We start from the raw sequence: 17,092 nt of genomic DNA, 5'->3' as shown, positions 1-17,092 counted from the left end.
TTTTTGGTGGTCAGGTGGGTTTTTTCCTTTGCCAGATCATGACAAGGCTACTGCATTCCAGGGGTGATGAAGTTGTACAGCTTAGAGAAAGGATCCGTGTTAAGAAGATACTTGACAACTGATAGAAGATGAAAGATGGCACGAGAAGGAAAATACCCTTTTTTAGCCCTGTTTCTTACCAGAGTTGTAACAGGGCTAAATTAACCTCCAAGGGAATGTTTTAAAGCATGCACATACGCTAAAACACAGTTATTTTCAAAGCTTTATACTTGAGATATTTTAAGTAGTTTCATTATTTGGTTGCTGGCTTAAAAAAAAAAAAAAAGGCGTTGTGTCTGTGGGATGTTCGTTTGCTCTCTAAGGGTATGTTACACTTGCGCTGTGTGTGTACATTGTACACGTGCACGGGTTCATACAGTACCTTATGTATTACCTGAAATTTCACTCTCCTCTTTGAAGCCACGCTTCAGTGTGAGAAATGTTAAAACGCCGTTTGATGCTGAAGTGGTTTTGTAGATTCATTTCCCAACTGGCTATTTATTCCTGTCCCCTGTCATTCAGGAATCCGACACTGAGAGAGAAAAGGACCTGTTGCACAAAAACCAGTTACTACAAGATGAGATTGCTATGCTAAGGCTAGAACTTGATCAAGTAAGACTTAGGCACCAGGAGGAAGAAGGAGAATATTTAGAGGAAAATGAGGCCTTGAAGGAAAAAAATGAAGATCTCAAAAAGGAACTTAAACTGAAAGAGGAAGCCTTAACACAAACAGTTTTTCAGTACGACGGACAGCTGAACTTACTAAAGACGGAATCTGCGGTGCTGGCTTCCAAACTTGAGGAGACGAAAGAAAGCAAAGACAGACTAGAGACAGAAATGGAATCATTTCGTTCCCGCCTGAACATTGCTGTGCAAGAACTTGAACGTCACCAGTCATCGAAAACTGACTTTGAACGAACATTTCAGAGAGAACGTGATGAACAGCTTCGCTTGCAAGACAAGCTCCATCACGACCTCTCTGATATGCAAGAAACCAACAAGAGCTTGTCTCAGCAGCTGAGTAAAGCTGAAAGCAAAGCTAATAGTCTAGAAAACGAGCTTCTCCAGTTAAAACAAACACTCAGGGAAAAAACATTGCTCTTAGAAATGACACAAAAGGAATTCAGTCAAGCCCAGGCTCAGGCAAAGCAACGAGATCACGCTCGACAACTTGAGAAAGATCAAGTGAGCAAATTTGTACTAAAGCAGGAATCCATGCAGGAGCGATTGGCCCAGCTCCAGAGCGAAAACCTTTTGCTTCGTCAGCAACTGGAAGATGTGCAGAACCAGGGGATCATCAAAGAGAAAGCAGTGCGCGATGTGCAGGACCGGTTTAATGATATGTTCAACAAACTCAGAGCTGATACTGAAAAGCAAGTTTGCCTAGTGGAAGAGAGAAACAAGGAATTAAATGCCAAGTGTACTGATTTGAGAGAACAAGTCTTTAAATCTGAGATGGACAAAGTAGAAAGAGAGGTAGCGTATCCACTTTGAAAGCCTTTAAATTGTTCTTTCTGTTCTGGAAATTATTTTGTGTTCGAAACATACTAGGTATAGGTTATATGCGTGGAACCAAGGAATGCTGATTTGTTCTGGTTTGTTGTGTTTCTCTTGGCTTTGTGGAAGGTTTTGACAAAAAGGGTGCTACTGCTCAGACCTGAGCAAAGAACAGAGAAAAGATATCCAAGTCTAAGCTTTGATCAAGAAAGGTGATTCTTCTGCAGAGCTTCTTTCATCTCTTTTCCTTAGTCCATTTTATGCCCTTTAGAATGGTTTTTGTATTTCATGGGTTTTACGTATGTATTGCACTGATGACACAAATAAGAGTGGTATAAAAGGAAGAACCATCCAATATGCAAGGGCTGAGAAACGAAGATGCAGGCAAGTGAAGTGTTGGGGGATGCTTTTTAAGCTCCTACGGAGAAAAAAACATCGCTTCTCCGTAAGTTACTATCAAAACCGAAGGGTATTAGTAGTGTGCAGGTGTTAATTTATGTATGTGTTTTGGGGGTCTACGGGGCCTGCCTGTTCCTCGTGAAGTTCATTTCAGACACTGACCTAAGCTTTCTGTTCTCTATTTTATCATGTGTAGCCATATTTAAATGTGTTCTTTCTTTGTAGCTCTGTGGAAGACTAATTAGCAGGACTGAAGGCTAATGAGGAAATCAGTTAAACTCTCTTTCTGCAGATTCACACCACACATCAGTATGAACCATGCTCTTATGCAGAACACCGGCATAATTTTTTGTTGCTCAAACATGCATGAACCAATGTTGCTCCCATTTCTGTAGGTAGATGGCTTCTGTCAAGAAAAAGGGAGGAAGAGAATAAAGGCGGGGGTAGTGAGGAATAGGTAGCTATAAAAAAAAAGCTATAGGTAATGGGAGAATGCATTATTATGTAAGTTCCTAGGATTAGGTAGGGTCTTCTCTAATGATCAAGTTCTCTACCAGTTCCAGGTAGAGCAATGATTTAAAAGTTGCCTTATGCGTTTTCTCTGCTCTTCCTTTACTTTCTGGCAAATAAGTATTTAGACACGGGTAGAAGGTTTGTCTCCCTTGATGATTGGATTTGAATAGTGATATAAAATTACATTTCCTCCTTCGTAGCAAATCCAGACTCTTTGAGTGCGGTAAATACCTGCATGTGTCAGATAAGCACCTTATTCTTCACTTGCCAATAGCTGCAGTCAAACTATGGCTCTTACATTGCAACAGATTGCTTTGGGTTTGGGTAGAAAAAAATACATGACTGCGGTGTGTGCTTGTGTATTGTTCTGAAAAGAATAATACTCGAGCCTTTTTGATTTATTAGGAAACAGAAGTCTTCATGAAGAGCTGTTGATAGTTTGGAGCTGCTCAGCTGAGAAAGTGGAAGTCATTGTCTGTGCAGATGTCTGCTGGTGGCAGGCAAAATTTCATACCTTTGAGTTCAATCCAATGACAAGGCTAATTGTATAACCAAGTAGGTTAAAGTAAAGGCATCGTTCTTGTTCTTACAGCTTTTTTTCATGTGCATTTAACGGTTTCATTAGGGCATGGTCAGACAGCTGCAGCAGGAGCTTGCCAATGCTCTTCAAAAGCAATCTGTGTCAGAAGCCTCGCTTGAAGTTACCACACGCTACCACAGTGACCTGGAGGAAGAAAAGCTGCGCTTGCAAAAGGAATTGGAAAAGGTTAAAACTAAGGTACATAATGTTTGTAACTGTAGAAAGAAATCTAAGCGTGGCTGTTGAAAGTGGGAGTGAATGTTTTCGTAAAATCGTCGGAAAAAACCTCACCAGGATAGATTTAATGATGGGTGAGTGAATCTCACTGTTTTAGAAACTTGGTGTCCATGTCCTTGATGTGAGGACACTATGTCCTTACTTGGACAAAGGTTTGTATTTCCGAAGGTGCTTTGCAAATTAAATGGATGTTTCTGTAGTTTATGTCATTTGGTTTGGCCAAGTAGGTTCTCTGATTTCTGAAGAACAGTAGAAATACTGGACTGCTGCATTTGAGCTTTTTTATGCTGCCTCCACGTCCCTCCCACTCCCCCAAGTACCACGTTGTCCATTCTGAGTGCTTCTGTAACGTACTCTGTGTATGCATATATATATATATATATATACACACCCACCCCACCCCTTTTTTTCCCCCTCTTCTTTGGCCCTGCTATTGTCTGGCATCCTTAAGCAGCCATCTTGCAAGTGCACTGTAAGCTCTTTTCTGAGGCGGGAACCGCCTTTTGCAGCGTCCTTACAAATACTGAGGTCAGGGGCCTCTGCGATCTGAAATAGCATCATCTTTAATCCCATTATGAGGGAGCTGTGAAGTGATTTTAGGACAAGGATGAACTTTTTTCGTTCATGTTTTCATGGAGGAGAAAATAAGTGGGTAGAAAAGCATGTGACGAGTCACCAGAAGGCTAGGAGGGGCAGTGTCACTGCTTAGAAGTGTCCTGTAGGAAATCAGCAGAGGGATGGGAGAGGCCAGTATAAAAGATGATGAAGTACATAGTTTGGGTTCGTTTGCTAGTAGAAGTGGGGTTGGAATGTCCTTGAAATGATTAGTTCTTTGGGTAGTGGGTATGTGCAGATATTTGCGGTGCTAGAATGCTTCAGCAGCAGTTGACTCCTCTATAGAAAAGCTCACCTGACTGATGTGGATTCTTACTGTGATTTTACAGCTGCAGGAGTTGGAAGAGCAGCGTCTTCAGTCTGAGCATTATGTTCGGGACTTGGAGACTGCCTTGGCTAATAAGGAAAGAGAAGAAAGAGCTTCTTCCCAGAAACTGCAGGACCTCCTGTCGGTGTCTTCTGCGAATAATACTACTATTAAACAGCTGGAAGAACATGTGCAACGGTAAGAGAGTAACACAGTGAAGCAAAGTCTCTATGTCACTTTCTGGGATTGTGTGGAAACAACAGGATAGCCTTGTTGCATCGCAGCAGGTTGATACACGGTTTTGAAAGATGCTTTTGGTTTAGAATGATAGAATCATGAGGTTGGAATAGACCTCTGAAGTCATCAAGTCCAACCGTTGACCTAATACCACCATACCTCCTAAATTTAGATCGTGTTATTTCACGCTGTTCTTTCAGAATTGATGCTCTGGTGGTAATAAGAGCTGTATTTCTTTTTAAGCCTTGACATTGAAAACGCCAGACTGGAAGCTACAGTCCAGCAACAAAGCAGTAGGATCGAAGCCCTTCAGAGAGACCTGCAAGCCTCTGCCTCAGTAAGCTGCTCATAAACTTCCCTTTTTGTGAGCTCCTGAGCCTAGTTGCCTGTACCTATGGGGAAATGTTAAGACGAGGTGTTCCTGGAGAGCCTAGGGGAGCTCAGTTCCTTTGTTCTGCTGAATAGAGGCTGCTCGGAAAGCAGCGTGGTCCATTCCCCAGCTTTCTGGTGTTGAGAGTTTTCCCATGCTACTTTAGCAAGTCCTACTTAATGCTCTAGAAGGTGAGCATTTGACTCTGATACGCTGGTGTAACTATTGGCTGCTTTAGACCAGTTGTGACATCAGGTGCTGCTTCAGACACTTGTTGCAATGTGTATCATTAAAGATATTCATCCGAGTTAACTCATGGAAATTGCACAGGGGTTATTGATGCCAAGCACTGTGTGGTGGAGCCCTGGCTGGCATCATCAGACTTGGAACAAAAGTGATAGTCCCCAGAGCTGCTGCTGTGCAGGATTGCTTTTCCTTTGGCCACTTGGTGTGTGTGTGCTTTTATGAACCAGTGAAGAGAAGCGCCTGTGATAGCACTTCCAGAACTCAGTGCGAGCCTTGGAATTTCACACTGCCCCTACCCAGTGGTTAATTTTAGCTCAGATAAGGTGCTTTCATCTGTGGCCTGTATGAAGCAAAGTATTTTTGTATTGAAACTGGTGAACTAGGGTTCTTGTACCACTGTAGTTTTTTAATTAGTGCTAAAGAGATTGTGAAAATAACTACATGTGAAAGTTGAACTTTTTGATGTGCTGATCTTGACAAGAGAAGAGGGAAGGCAGTCATGATGCTGGTCCTTTTCCTGTGCTTAAAAAGGCATGGTTTTCAAATGTACTGCGGATGGGAAAAGCTACTCCTGCCTGTTTTCATTGAAGATTCTTTGTATCCCCTGTGGTGTTCTCTCTCCCTGAAGTAAACAGCAGAGGTGGTGATTGCTAACAATTTCACAGTGGTATCAAACTGAGGCCGTTTTGATCATTGGTGCTGGGTGTAAATACTATAGGAATAGAGGTGACGAGGCGTATGTAATATTCATTTTTGGTAATGAGGTGTAAACTTCAGTCTGGAAAGTCAGAGAGTGTCTTCTTGCTTCTTTTTATGCTTCTGTAGGTTCATAACCGCCTGGAAGACTTGATAACTGGCTTAGGGACAAGACGGGCAGCTGCAGAGGACCACCACCAGCAGCAGGTATACAAATGGCTTCTGTGAATGACTGTCCTAGACTTTGAATTTTTCGTGTGCAGGTAATTGATGAAAAGCTCAGGTGGACTGTGTAGGCACAGTTCAGCTGACACATACCCTTCTGATTTTAGGGCAAGGCCCCCTTCAAGGAAAAAGGCTGTAAATTTCCTCCTTCCCCCGCTGCTGTGTTTTTTATCTGTGGTGTGGTGTGAAAGATACTTGTGTTCATCAGCGTGATTTGTCAGAAGAATTCTCTCACCCATCCCACTGCGGAGAGTGAGCAACTGGCTCTGTGGTGCTCCGCTGCCTCCTAGGGTTAAACTATGGCAGATGGTGGATAGGATGGATGTTGAGGGCAGCAGGGAGATCTGTGATTGAAAGCTGAGAGAGGAGACTGGACTTGGGAGATCCATGTTACCTTTGCAGTTTTGTCACAGTTTGCCCTTGACACCATGTTGGCTTCCATTGTAAGACCCAGCGTTTCATCTACTCTGTAAGGGCGACAACTTTCTGTAGATCAGTGGACGTCCTTTTTTTTTTCTTCTTCTTTTTTTTACAGAATGCCACTAAAAGCGGCGAGTCGTCTTGCATTCTTTATACTTGAACTGAATCAGCAAGTTCTGTTCCACTCAAGTGCATCTATTAGGCAAACCTTTGTCCCTTTGGATAGAAACATAAAGAGCATTGCCAATTTGAAAACATTTTCTTGCTCTCAGGAGATGTAGAGCTGGTACAGAAGCAGTGAGGGGAGGGCAGTTTCTGCGGTGGGTGCTAGAGGAGTGATTTTTATTATGCAGTACATATCATTAGGAACGCCGGAGCACCTTTGGAAGAAAGTTGCAGGGTGATTTTGTGTGTGTGTGTGCATGTCGTCTTAACCCCCAAAGCTGTAACCTCACCTTGGCACTGTAGAGTGTTCTTTCTTTCCAGCAGCTTCAATTGCTCTTCTTGGTTGTGTTTCCCAAGGTGTGTTTTACACTCCGCCTTAACCTTAACCCTAGATCTTGCATGGGTGAGGAGAGCTTAGGCCTGTTTCCATTTCAGTTACTGCTGTCACTTGCAGCGTTGTCTTTCTGGTCACCTCAATTTTTTCTTTTGCCACTGTTGCTTTCACAGATGCAAAAGCAGAATGTGCTGGCTCTGACACCAAAGGACTCGCACAGCACGTGGGAAGAGCAGTTGAAGTCAAGATCTTACCTGCAAGAGCGTGTTGCTCAGCTTGACAAGGAAATGGCTGAACTCTTGGAACGGGTGAGCCCACAACATTCTCCAGACACCGAACCAATACCCAGGAGAACCGTGTCCACCTTTTTGTGGGGTTCTTGCGTCCTTGGCTTTTTCTGTTACCCCTGCCGTTCAGGCGCTGAGTACCTTGTCCTTTGGGGGTCATCCAGGAAGCGAGTAAAAGCTAGCTGGGTCTCTTTGTGTAAGTTCTGGAGTGGTTCTGTTGGGCGGGGCTCCCAGTGTGGTTTGCTATCAGTTAAGCACATGGAGCAATGCTGCAGTTCACCAGTTCTTTCCTTGCTGCAAGCTCTGCTCTGGTTTGGCCGAGAAAACACCCAGAGGAGTAACAACATGTGAATAAGTACGTACCCACAAAGAAGAGATGGAGGTAATGGCAGAGGGGAGTAAACCATTAAAGAATTCCAAAAGATCAAATTCCCCCACAAGCCCCTGCCTGCTGGTCGTTGAAGATCCCACGAAAGCTTTAGATGGACTTGGGCTTTCCCATGCTGTGTGTACCTACGTAACCTCTGCTATGAGCTGAGGAACTGCTGAAAGTGTTGTCCAGCCTCTTTTCCACCTTTTTGCCTTGAAGCATTAGAAGAGGGTGGCCTTTGCTTTAGTGGGGGCATCTGTTGTTAGGTACTGGCCTGTTTGATGGGAAATCTGCCAGGAATTCTGTCCCTTGCTGTTCTGTGGAACTTGGCAAACAGACAGAGATGTGCTGCAGCTGCTCTGTGGAGAACACCAGATGCACATACTGCACGTAGAAACTGTTCCTATGGGGGGTGTCATGTGTCTTTTCTATTTTGAAAGTGTGAGAGTGAAAGAAAGAAAGTGAAGAAGCTGGAAGAGTTGAAATGCACAGTGGAACTGCATCTGGACCAAGAAATGAAAAGAAACATCGAACTGCAGAACGACTGTAAGAGGTAGGGCTGTTTAGCATGGTGCACAGGTATCCCTAAGTAGAAGTCAAGCTTGCCTGAACTTTGGTGTAAAAATAGGTGTACGTAACTGTTTGTGAGTGAATTCAAGCCACCTGTTAGTTCTTGCAAGATGCTTCTGTACACGTGCCTGTAGTTTCCAAGAGCTGCCAAAAGAACTGCAAATGCAAATTGCCCTCCGGTTTTCCTGGAAGGGAAGTCTGCCTCTTATTCCTCTTTTGAGGTGAAAGTTGCACCCCCTGAGGGATTTGTGGCACGGGAGTGCTGGTTTTTCTCAGTAAATCCTGGTCTATCAAGCACATTAAAGACAAAGCCAGCCATGTCTGTGCTCTTTCCATGAGAGTCTGTGAAAAAGGCCCGTTGTTCCTTTGCCTCATGGTTTTCTTGACTAATTTACTGTGCAGGATGAAGAGGCTTCTGAACAGAGCTATGAAGAAACTAAGAGTGTATGAGGAGAGAGAGTCCCAGCTTAATTTGCAGGGAGAAGTGAAGAACGGGTATTCTGAAACGGTCAATGAAGTTGATAGATTAAGAACAAAGGTGAGCACTGGTTTGTTTGGGGTTTTTTGGTGGTGGTGTTTCTTCTTTTGAAACCTGTGTTATTCTTTCCCTATACTGCTTTTCATGTAGATTTTATTTTTTTTCATGGCTGTATTCTGGAATTCATTGACTTTTCTTGATGCTCCTTCTACTGTTACGGTAGTAGATGACTGTACCTAATAGCGACGTAGTTACCATCATGGGTAAAGATGAAAACGTTTTGAGCAAAGCCGTATTTGCAAGGGCACATCAAGGGTAAGCTGTTCTGTAGAGGAAGGGCGAGCCAAGCATCACAGCAAGGCTGGCAGGGTCCGTGACCTGGCGGGCCAGGGAGCAGTCCCACATGCCCTCACCAAGAAGAGCAGAACAGGTCTGGTGACAGTCAGCGGGGTCCGCCAAGAATGCGGATCGCCAGGCCCGTCCATGGGGCCGGGCAGGCCTGCAGTCCTACCACGACATCACGCCCATGGGGGAGGGCCGGGGCTGAGAGCACTGAGGCCCGCCACAGGCCTGGCTGCAGCTGGAGGCTGTGGCAGCATCTTCGACGTCTGACAGATGAGTTCCTTCTCTGAAAGAGAGGGAAGTAACGCCACTGTAACTCGAACAACTGTAGGAAGTTGGCTCTGCCCAAGAGCCCCCCTTGAGCCCTGTCTTAGGCACGAGTTCACCAGGAGGCAGTTCAGGTTTTGCTTTTCCAAACAGTGTCATTGCTTCCCAGGGCACGATGCGTTGAGGTGATGCAGAAAAAAAATCTGCAATTTATTGCTCACTAGTAGCTGTCACAGCCCGTCTTTCCCTTGTCATGGGGACCCAGCAGCAGACTTCCCAGAAGTGCTTTTGAGGGGGCTCTGGCTGTTTTAGCAGCATGTAACCTTTTATCTGATTCTCCGCTCGTTACTCGGATTTGTTGCTAAAGCAGCCACGTTTCAGAGCTACGTTTGTTTTTAGAAGGTATTGCAGAATGGGTCGACTGCCTTTGCGGCAGCTCATTTTCAGTCCAAAAGTTGGTAGTGTTTTTGTGTTTCTGTTGGAACAGTTATTTCGAATCTCAGGGAAGTGCATTACATTTAGGCAGTTTCAAATAAGTGCAAAGTTTCTACTTTCTGTTAGAGACTCTTTTCAAGTCTTTACTACGCTAGTTCCTCCACTATTTTTTTTTCTTTTAATAAAAGACAGGACATCATGTTTTATGTTCAGTAAGTATAGAAAAGCTATGTTTCTGGAATGAGGAAGAGGAAGATGGAGCTGAGGTTGACCATTGGGATCTATTGGTTTTAATTCTGAGTCAGCAGACAATAAATACAGTCTCAATGGCCAACCCCTTTACGGATTTTCACAGAATTTACTAATATTAAATCCCTCTGAGTTCCTTTTTCTTTTTTTTTGCTGTCTACAGGTTGGTGAACTTTCCCAGCAACTGGAGACAGAGTGTAAAAAGCGCAAGCAGGTAGAAGCACAAAATCAGGATTTGCGAGAACAGTTGTCCACCATGCATGGGAAACAGGAAAAACTGGAGAAGAGCAAATGCCAGCTGAAAGAAGAGGTGGCTAACCTCAAACATCATCTGGAGACTAACATGGTGGATCGCAGCCAGATAGAACAATATAAAAGAGAGATGGAAGAACGAGCTGGCCAAGAAATAAGACAAAAACTACAAGAAGTCAATCTATTTTTGCAGGTAAGTGGATTTCTCACTTGTGTTTGTAGTCTCCATTACACACTTGGTTATTTTTTTAGTATTTTATTTTTCATTGCTGATGATGGTGAGGAGGCACAGTTGCCTCGCTAAGTAAAGGCAGGTCCTTGAAATTAGGTACGTGCAGTTGACTGGCTGGAGGAGTTCTCTTTTACTTTGCGGTGACTGGAAGTGCATTATCTGCTGCAGGTGCAGGCAGCCTCCCAGGACAGGTTAGAACAAATCAGAGCCAGTCATCACGAATCGCTGGGAAACCAGCTGAAAGAGAGAATTAGAGACCTCAAATGTGAACTGGACAGGATAAAAAATACGCAACAAGACGGTATTTTTAAAAGAGAATCGGCACAGGCAGAAGTGGAAAAGTACAAAGAGCTGTACCTGGAGGAAGTAAAAACGAGGAGCTGCCTAGCAAATAAACTGGAAAGGTAAGTCCATGCTTTTTCTTTTTTGCAGCTGTAATAATATATTACTTTTTACTCATGCATTTTCCTCCTAAACTCCCTTTTCTACATCTGGTCAGCATGACGTATGTCAGCATAAAATGGCATAGTTGTGAGGAAAGTACCTCAAGACCCTTCTGCTTCATTTGTTTCTCTTTACTGCTCCAGCAGTAATACCACTGATCATGGCATTAACAGGGTGTTGTTTAAGTTGATGGTGTTTTAACAGACAGCCTTTTTGCCCATCTCTAATAATCTCCTCCTCTTATTCTGTCTGTGGCAGAAACGATAAATTTCACGTCCTGTTCTGCTGGAATAAGGATAGGTCCTTCAGAGAACAGTCTTTGATTCTGTGACATAAAAAAATAAATCTCTTTTGGCTTCCATTTTAGCAGTGTGTCTGAGGTTTGAGCTTTCTGTGGGAAAGGGAGAGTGGCCCAGAGTTCTTACGCAGGTGACACAGCCTTCAGAAGAAGCTATGTAAACACATTGCATCCACAACAGCCCTAACGCTGAGAAGTCCTAAGTGTGGGTAACTCTTGCTGCTCCTTGCAGGTACTGTGACTTCTTAGAAACAGGCTCTCCAAAAAACCTCAGGTCAAGCGATGTTCTTCTTTTGGATGCTCATCATCCCTTCCACTTTCAGAAGTTGAATAATAGTCAAAGACCTGGAGATTCACGTTGTGACAGCGTTACTACTGAAGATAATTCTTTCTCTGCTTCTGAATGTTTCAGAGCTAATGAGAGACTAGCAGAAGTGCACGCTCAGCTCCTTCAGGAGCACCACAGAAGCAAATCCGTAATTGCAAGCAGCGTCGTCAGTGGAGGTGCGGCTGCAAGTCCAGTTCTGTATTCAGCTGAACTGGGACATCTTGGCAACAATTTGGCGCTGAACAGAAGTCTCAATCTAGGAGGAAGCTTCCTAAGCTCTACCGGGAATGCATTGTCATCAAGAAACAGCGTTGAAGCCTACGTGGCTAAGGTAAGCATTTGGAAATACTCTAGAGTATCCATAAGCAGGGTTATGCTTTTTAGCCTGAAGTTCAAATCCATGCATAGTTCCAAACCATACAGTCTAATATGCCGAAAGAGTACACAACTGCATGTGGTAGGGGTGAAGACTTTTGGTCCTCAGGGTTGTACAAATTTCCAGGAGTGCTCAAAGACCAAAAAATGCTGACATCTAAATAATGAACGGTGTAATTACGCTCTTTTACAAGAGAAACTGTGATCAAGAATACTGTGGCATAGGAAGTTCCCAGCTAATCTCTTCATTAAAATTTCATGTATCGTATCTAGGACTTCTTTAAAATGCTTGACTTTATGATGAGTGCGAAATCCCATCAGACATTTTGGTTCGAGACACGTTTTCCTTCTTCACTGATCCTCCCTCTAGCAGCTTCTTCGCTGGAACTTGTTTTAGTACATTAATACCAACAAAGGGATGCTTCAAAAACGGGATGATATGAACAGGATCACGTAACTTCTCACTTTAGACTTCAGTGCAGGCCATATACTATGCGTAGGAGGCATTTGTTTTTGTCGTTCCTGCTGTGTGTTATTACATGAAAAGGTAAAGTTAACTAGTCCTCAGGAAGTCTTCACAGCTGTCTAATTTTGCAGCAATGCTGCAACCTCTGCAATACATCTGGTCAAAGTATGCACTGTAATTAGCCGTCAGTGTGGTGGCACATCCCTCACAGAATGGTGAACGTTTTAACATTATATCATAAGATTTGGAAACCAGATGTCAATAGCTGTAATCAAATTCCCACCTAGCATAGGACTGCGGCGTGGACACGCTTCTCTGTTCAGTCAGCATTCTCATCCCTCGTGTATTCTGTTGTTGAATGCGAGAAGGTGAGATGTATTTGCTTACTCGCAAGTCCGTCTCAGTTCAGTGGTCCCCCCCACATTGGAAAGATCCCATGTAAACCACGTGTCTACGTACTGCACCTGGTTTAAGAGAAAACCAAACCAACAAAACCAAAAGGGACAAAGCAGTGTAGGTGACGCGTAGCAGCAGCAGTGACAGAGATGAACTTTTCTGTGTCCCTGTGAATGTGCTTTTTCAGGTCAGAGGGGTGGACCTTACAGAAAGAACTCGGGAGGCAATTAGTACTGTACCATCTGCAGGGGCTCTTCTGCAGGCAAGCAGTAGAAAAGAGGCAAAATTCAGGGACCCACTGCAAAAGTGAAATAAGGAGAGGGCCGGGACAAGGGCACAGAAAGGGCAGGGAGCAGGCAACAAGAGAGGAAAAGAAAGAACAGAGAGATGGGAGTAAGATGTTAAAAGAAGAAAAAGGCAAAGGAGGAAACCAACCCACTTCTAGGAAAAAAGCTGCCCGAGTTTAAAACAAAAGGGTTAACAGTTGTGCCATTTTGAAGAAGAAACGTGAAAAAGAACCACAGTGAAGGGAAAGAAAGCGGGAGTACTCGGTGCTTCTTAGCTGATTTACAGCAACATTCTTCAGGTAGTCCTTTCCATTTTAATTTTCCAGAATTGGAACCCTCTGGGCATCTCAAAGTTTTGTCAATATCAAGATACCTTTCCTGGTTTACTGGCTTCCCTTACGTATGTTACAGAAAGGAAATATTTTAAAAGGCTATTTCATAGCCCGTTGTTTTTATCCAGTTGCTAATATATGCAGAGATATATCTAGTTCAAGTCATTATAGAGGCTGCTTCCACGTTTTGTGAAAAATGGTTCCCAAATCTGCGTGTGAAAAACATCGGCGCTGATTCCAAGAAAAGTGTGCATGAGATCCAAGAACAGTGATACTGTTCTCACTCAGCGTCCTGACTTCAGCCGCACTCAAAGTTTCTTTTCAGAGCATGTGTCTTACATTTCGTGATGGATTGTGATGCTGGGGAATGCTTTTAGGTTTGGGTACTGTTTTGTGAGGCTTCACTTTGAGGGTTCAAAGAAACAGAACCAAAAAATACCCATCAGCCTTGCACAGACTCTCAAGGAAACTGAAGAACCATTATGTATGACACTTCCCCAGTCTCCAAGTATTGATGTCAGATATTGGGTTTTCTTTTTTAGTTTGAGGGCTTTCTTATATACCCGTATTTCTCCTTCCTAGTGCAGTTCTATCTGTAGAACTTAGTCCCCTAAAGTTCTCTCTCATTTTGTTTACAACCTACAGAGACTCTTAGTTTGTTGTTAACAGAGGAGCTGAGGATAATTCCCTCTTGCTACACACAGTTTGTCTTCTCAGGATTAGCTTCTAATTCTAGTAGAGTATTAAATTCAAAGGTTTCTTTCTTGAATGAGGGTGAGTGAAACTGTTGCTAAATCCTCAGGGAACTTACCCATTTTGAACCATTTCTACGAGGTTCTCTTAAGAAAAAGCTGGCAATCTCAGCATGCCTGCTTTCCCTCCATCCAAGCAGAAGGCACAGACTATTCCAACGAAATACCGCCACGATTGGGTGGTGGTTCTCCTGGAGGAGCTGGTGAATTTGGTTGCAGCTGTCCCTGTAGTCCTGGGGAAAGGGCCTTTCTCTCCACTTGCTGCTTTACGGCCCGACTTCTTTGGCCCTTGGAGTTACTGCCTGTTACTGCTCGTCTTGTGAGGGCACGCAGAGGGCTTCCCTTCCTGAGGCTCTTGCTCTCTATGGCCTGTTGAGTACATTGCACAGTGTTTCAGTTCCCTTGTTTGTTGCTGTGTTGCTTGGTGAGCCTGCTCATTTCATAGGATAAACACTTATTCCCCCAGGGATTCAGTACTAAAACCAGAGAATCACAGAATGGGTGAGAGTGGAAGGGGCCTGTGAAGATCATCTAGTCCAACACCACCCCTGCTCAAAGCAGGGTCAGTCATAGCCGGTTGCTCAGGGTTATGTCCAGCCAGTTTTTGTATATCTTCAGGGATGGACACTCCACAACCTTTTCTGGGCAACTTGTTCCAGTGCTTGACCATGTCTACAATTTAAAAAAAAAAAAAAAAAAAAAAAGTTAAAAAAATCCTAATGTTAAAATGAAATTTCCTTTATTTTGGTTTGTGCCCATTCCTCTTGTGCTTTTACTTGGCGCCACTGAGAAGAGTCTGGCTCCGTCTTCTTTACAGCCCCCACCAAGTATTTATTCACATAGATAAGGTCCCCCCGAGCTTTTTCTACTCCAGTAAAGAAACAGTTGCAGCGCTCTCAGCCTCTCCACCTAGCTCGCGTGGTCCAAGGCCTTCAGCATCTTCATGGCCATCATAGGCCTGGAAGCTGTGTGGCATCTATTTTGAAATTCACTTCTCTGTGTCACAGACTTGATGGAAAAAATGTAGGAGTCACAAATGTCGTCAAATGTAAACAGCAGCATATAGTGCTTGGACTATGCCTCTTCAAAAGATCTGATGTCTTCTTACGAAGACTTTCAAGTCAGACTCATGAGTGAGAATTTCTTAATTGGTGGCAATAACCACCCCCTAGGGAAGAAAGGAGTAAGTGCTCTTTTCTAGGGATCCAAGCTGATTTCGGTTACATAATAAAACCCGCAGCACTGGCTGTGTAGAAGCTGTAGCTGTGGCTAACCTGTCTCAGTACAAAGTTTGTGAGAAAAAATGGTGTGTGATTTTTATATTTTTATGTGTGTGTGTCATGGTATTTGCGATAACAAAAAAGAAAAATCTTGGCATGATCTGTAGGAGCTCTTTCGATTTTCCATCTCAAGGTGGAGAAAAGAAGAATATTGGCACATGCTTTTTTTCTCTACAATGGTGTGTGTCAGTCCTGCGGCAGCTGCTGTTGCACCTCTTCTTTTAGGAAGTTGCAGAAGCCAGCCTCAACTGAATTTGTCCCTGTGCATGGCATTTATGCGTATCTCAGCCTTGAGCTGACGTTCTGCTCGTGTACTTGATGGTAGACTTTAGCCATACCTTCACTGTAATAACTCCCCTGGGCTTTCTTCCTGAGTATTTTTTAAATGCCCACTTATAATCCAGCTGGTGAGTTACAGATCATTTTCTGCTATAGCTGATGCTGCTCAGCAATGAGAACATTACAGCCTGGCTGACCAAGAGTTTCTCTTCATCAAAGATCAAACCCCAAACCAAGATGTCTTCATTTGGGATGACTTTTTTAGTTTTTATTACGTTACGTGTGGGTTTTAAGACCGTTTTAGAAGTTTAATATTACAAAAATGTAACTTAATATCTTAACTGTGTATTTTCTGTATAATTCTAGGTTCGGAGGGAACTGGATGAAAAAATCACGAAAGAACTTGAACAGGGTAACGTGCCACTATGTGAGGAGTGTGCTTAAGGAAAAAGATGACTGTTCCTAGCTCTTGAAAATAATGGCTTGAATTTCTTTCTGTGCTAAGCACAGGGGGGTTTCTGCTGGCTTTCCAGTTTAGACTTGAATGTGAAAACTTCCTGCTTACCAAAGTATTGTGTAGAACGTTACGCAGTTGCCTGAAAAAACACCCAAGTGCAAAGAAAATTAACCCATTTCCCCCCCACAAATACACCTGGCTTCAGGTGAAGTCACCTTTCACTAGAATTACTCCTCAAGCACAAACATCAAACATAAAAGAAGCCGTGAGATAAGATTTCTGTAGCCTTCAGCCATCACTTCTCCTTCCACGTACATCGATTGCATTCAGCACTGAACCATACCATACACACACTCTCTGCTGTTAGTTCTTGATTTTTGCTATGTCTCCTATTCGTTGCTTGTATTTGTAGCTTACACCTTGCAGCCTTTTTTGAATAAGCAAGGCGAATATAATCAGTGACAAAAGATATGCTTTCTTCAGGAAAAGATCAATCAGCAGTGTTTAGGCAAACATGAGGTGAATATGCCTATCAAATATGCTCTCTGATAGGAGGCCAGGTGTCCAAAGAGGAATTCCACCTATTTCATGATAACCGTTCCTCCAGAGTCACCGCTTTGCCATGGCTGCTGCTATTTCAAAGCAGGTAGCCCCTGAGAGCATTTCCTTTCTGTTCCCGTACGCTTTTAATCGTATCGGGAGTGTTCAGCTGCAGCTGCGTAGCTCTTTCCGTGTGTCTGAATGGACACAAAGCCATTGCGTTGTGCCCGTGGGCATTCTGAAACGTAATTGCCCATCTGCTGGGAGTCATAGAGTATGTTTGGTTTGGGGACCTTGTCTGAAAAAGGTGGCTGGAGAAAGGTGGCGAAGGTGGGTTTGCTTTCGCTGGGTAGGTGTTCTCTTGCGGGGGAAGCGGGTTTTGCCAGGGCGAGTTACAAAGACGCCCCTCGGAGAAAGGGCCAGGCTGGGAGACTTGTCCTGGCCTGACTGCAGTGCAAAGGGGTTTCGCAGGCAGATTCTTGTAACGTTTGTCACA

The 17,092-nt window shown here is 43.7% G+C and overlaps 1 protein-coding gene across 1 annotated transcript in view; it reads left to right on the top strand.

The window, feature by feature from the left end:
* LOC147415076 (uncharacterized) overlaps nucleotides 1-17,092 on the top strand; it is a 43,836-nt gene that overhangs the window by 25,357 nt on the left and 1,387 nt on the right. The window contains 12 exon segments of the mRNA XM_086468520.1: nucleotides 562-1,515; nucleotides 3,074-3,226; nucleotides 4,210-4,385; nucleotides 4,668-4,761; nucleotides 5,866-5,943; nucleotides 7,054-7,188; nucleotides 7,978-8,090; nucleotides 8,510-8,645; nucleotides 10,042-10,323; nucleotides 10,531-10,766; nucleotides 11,517-11,763; nucleotides 15,966-16,011. Of these exon segments, the coding sequence (XP_086324646.1) occupies nucleotides 562-1,515; nucleotides 3,074-3,226; nucleotides 4,210-4,385; nucleotides 4,668-4,761; nucleotides 5,866-5,943; nucleotides 7,054-7,188; nucleotides 7,978-8,090; nucleotides 8,510-8,645; nucleotides 10,042-10,323; nucleotides 10,531-10,766; nucleotides 11,517-11,763; nucleotides 15,966-16,011 (2,650 nt within the window).

The sequence above is a fragment of the Leptosomus discolor genome, chromosome 7 (assembly GCF_034619465.1).
Source record: "Leptosomus discolor isolate bLepDis1 chromosome 7, bLepDis1.hap2, whole genome shotgun sequence".
NCBI classification, from domain to species: Eukaryota; Metazoa; Chordata; class Aves; order Leptosomiformes; family Leptosomidae; genus Leptosomus; species Leptosomus discolor.
Note: the sequence above shows the minus strand (reverse complement) of the source record. Positions and strands in the feature narration are given on the sequence as shown.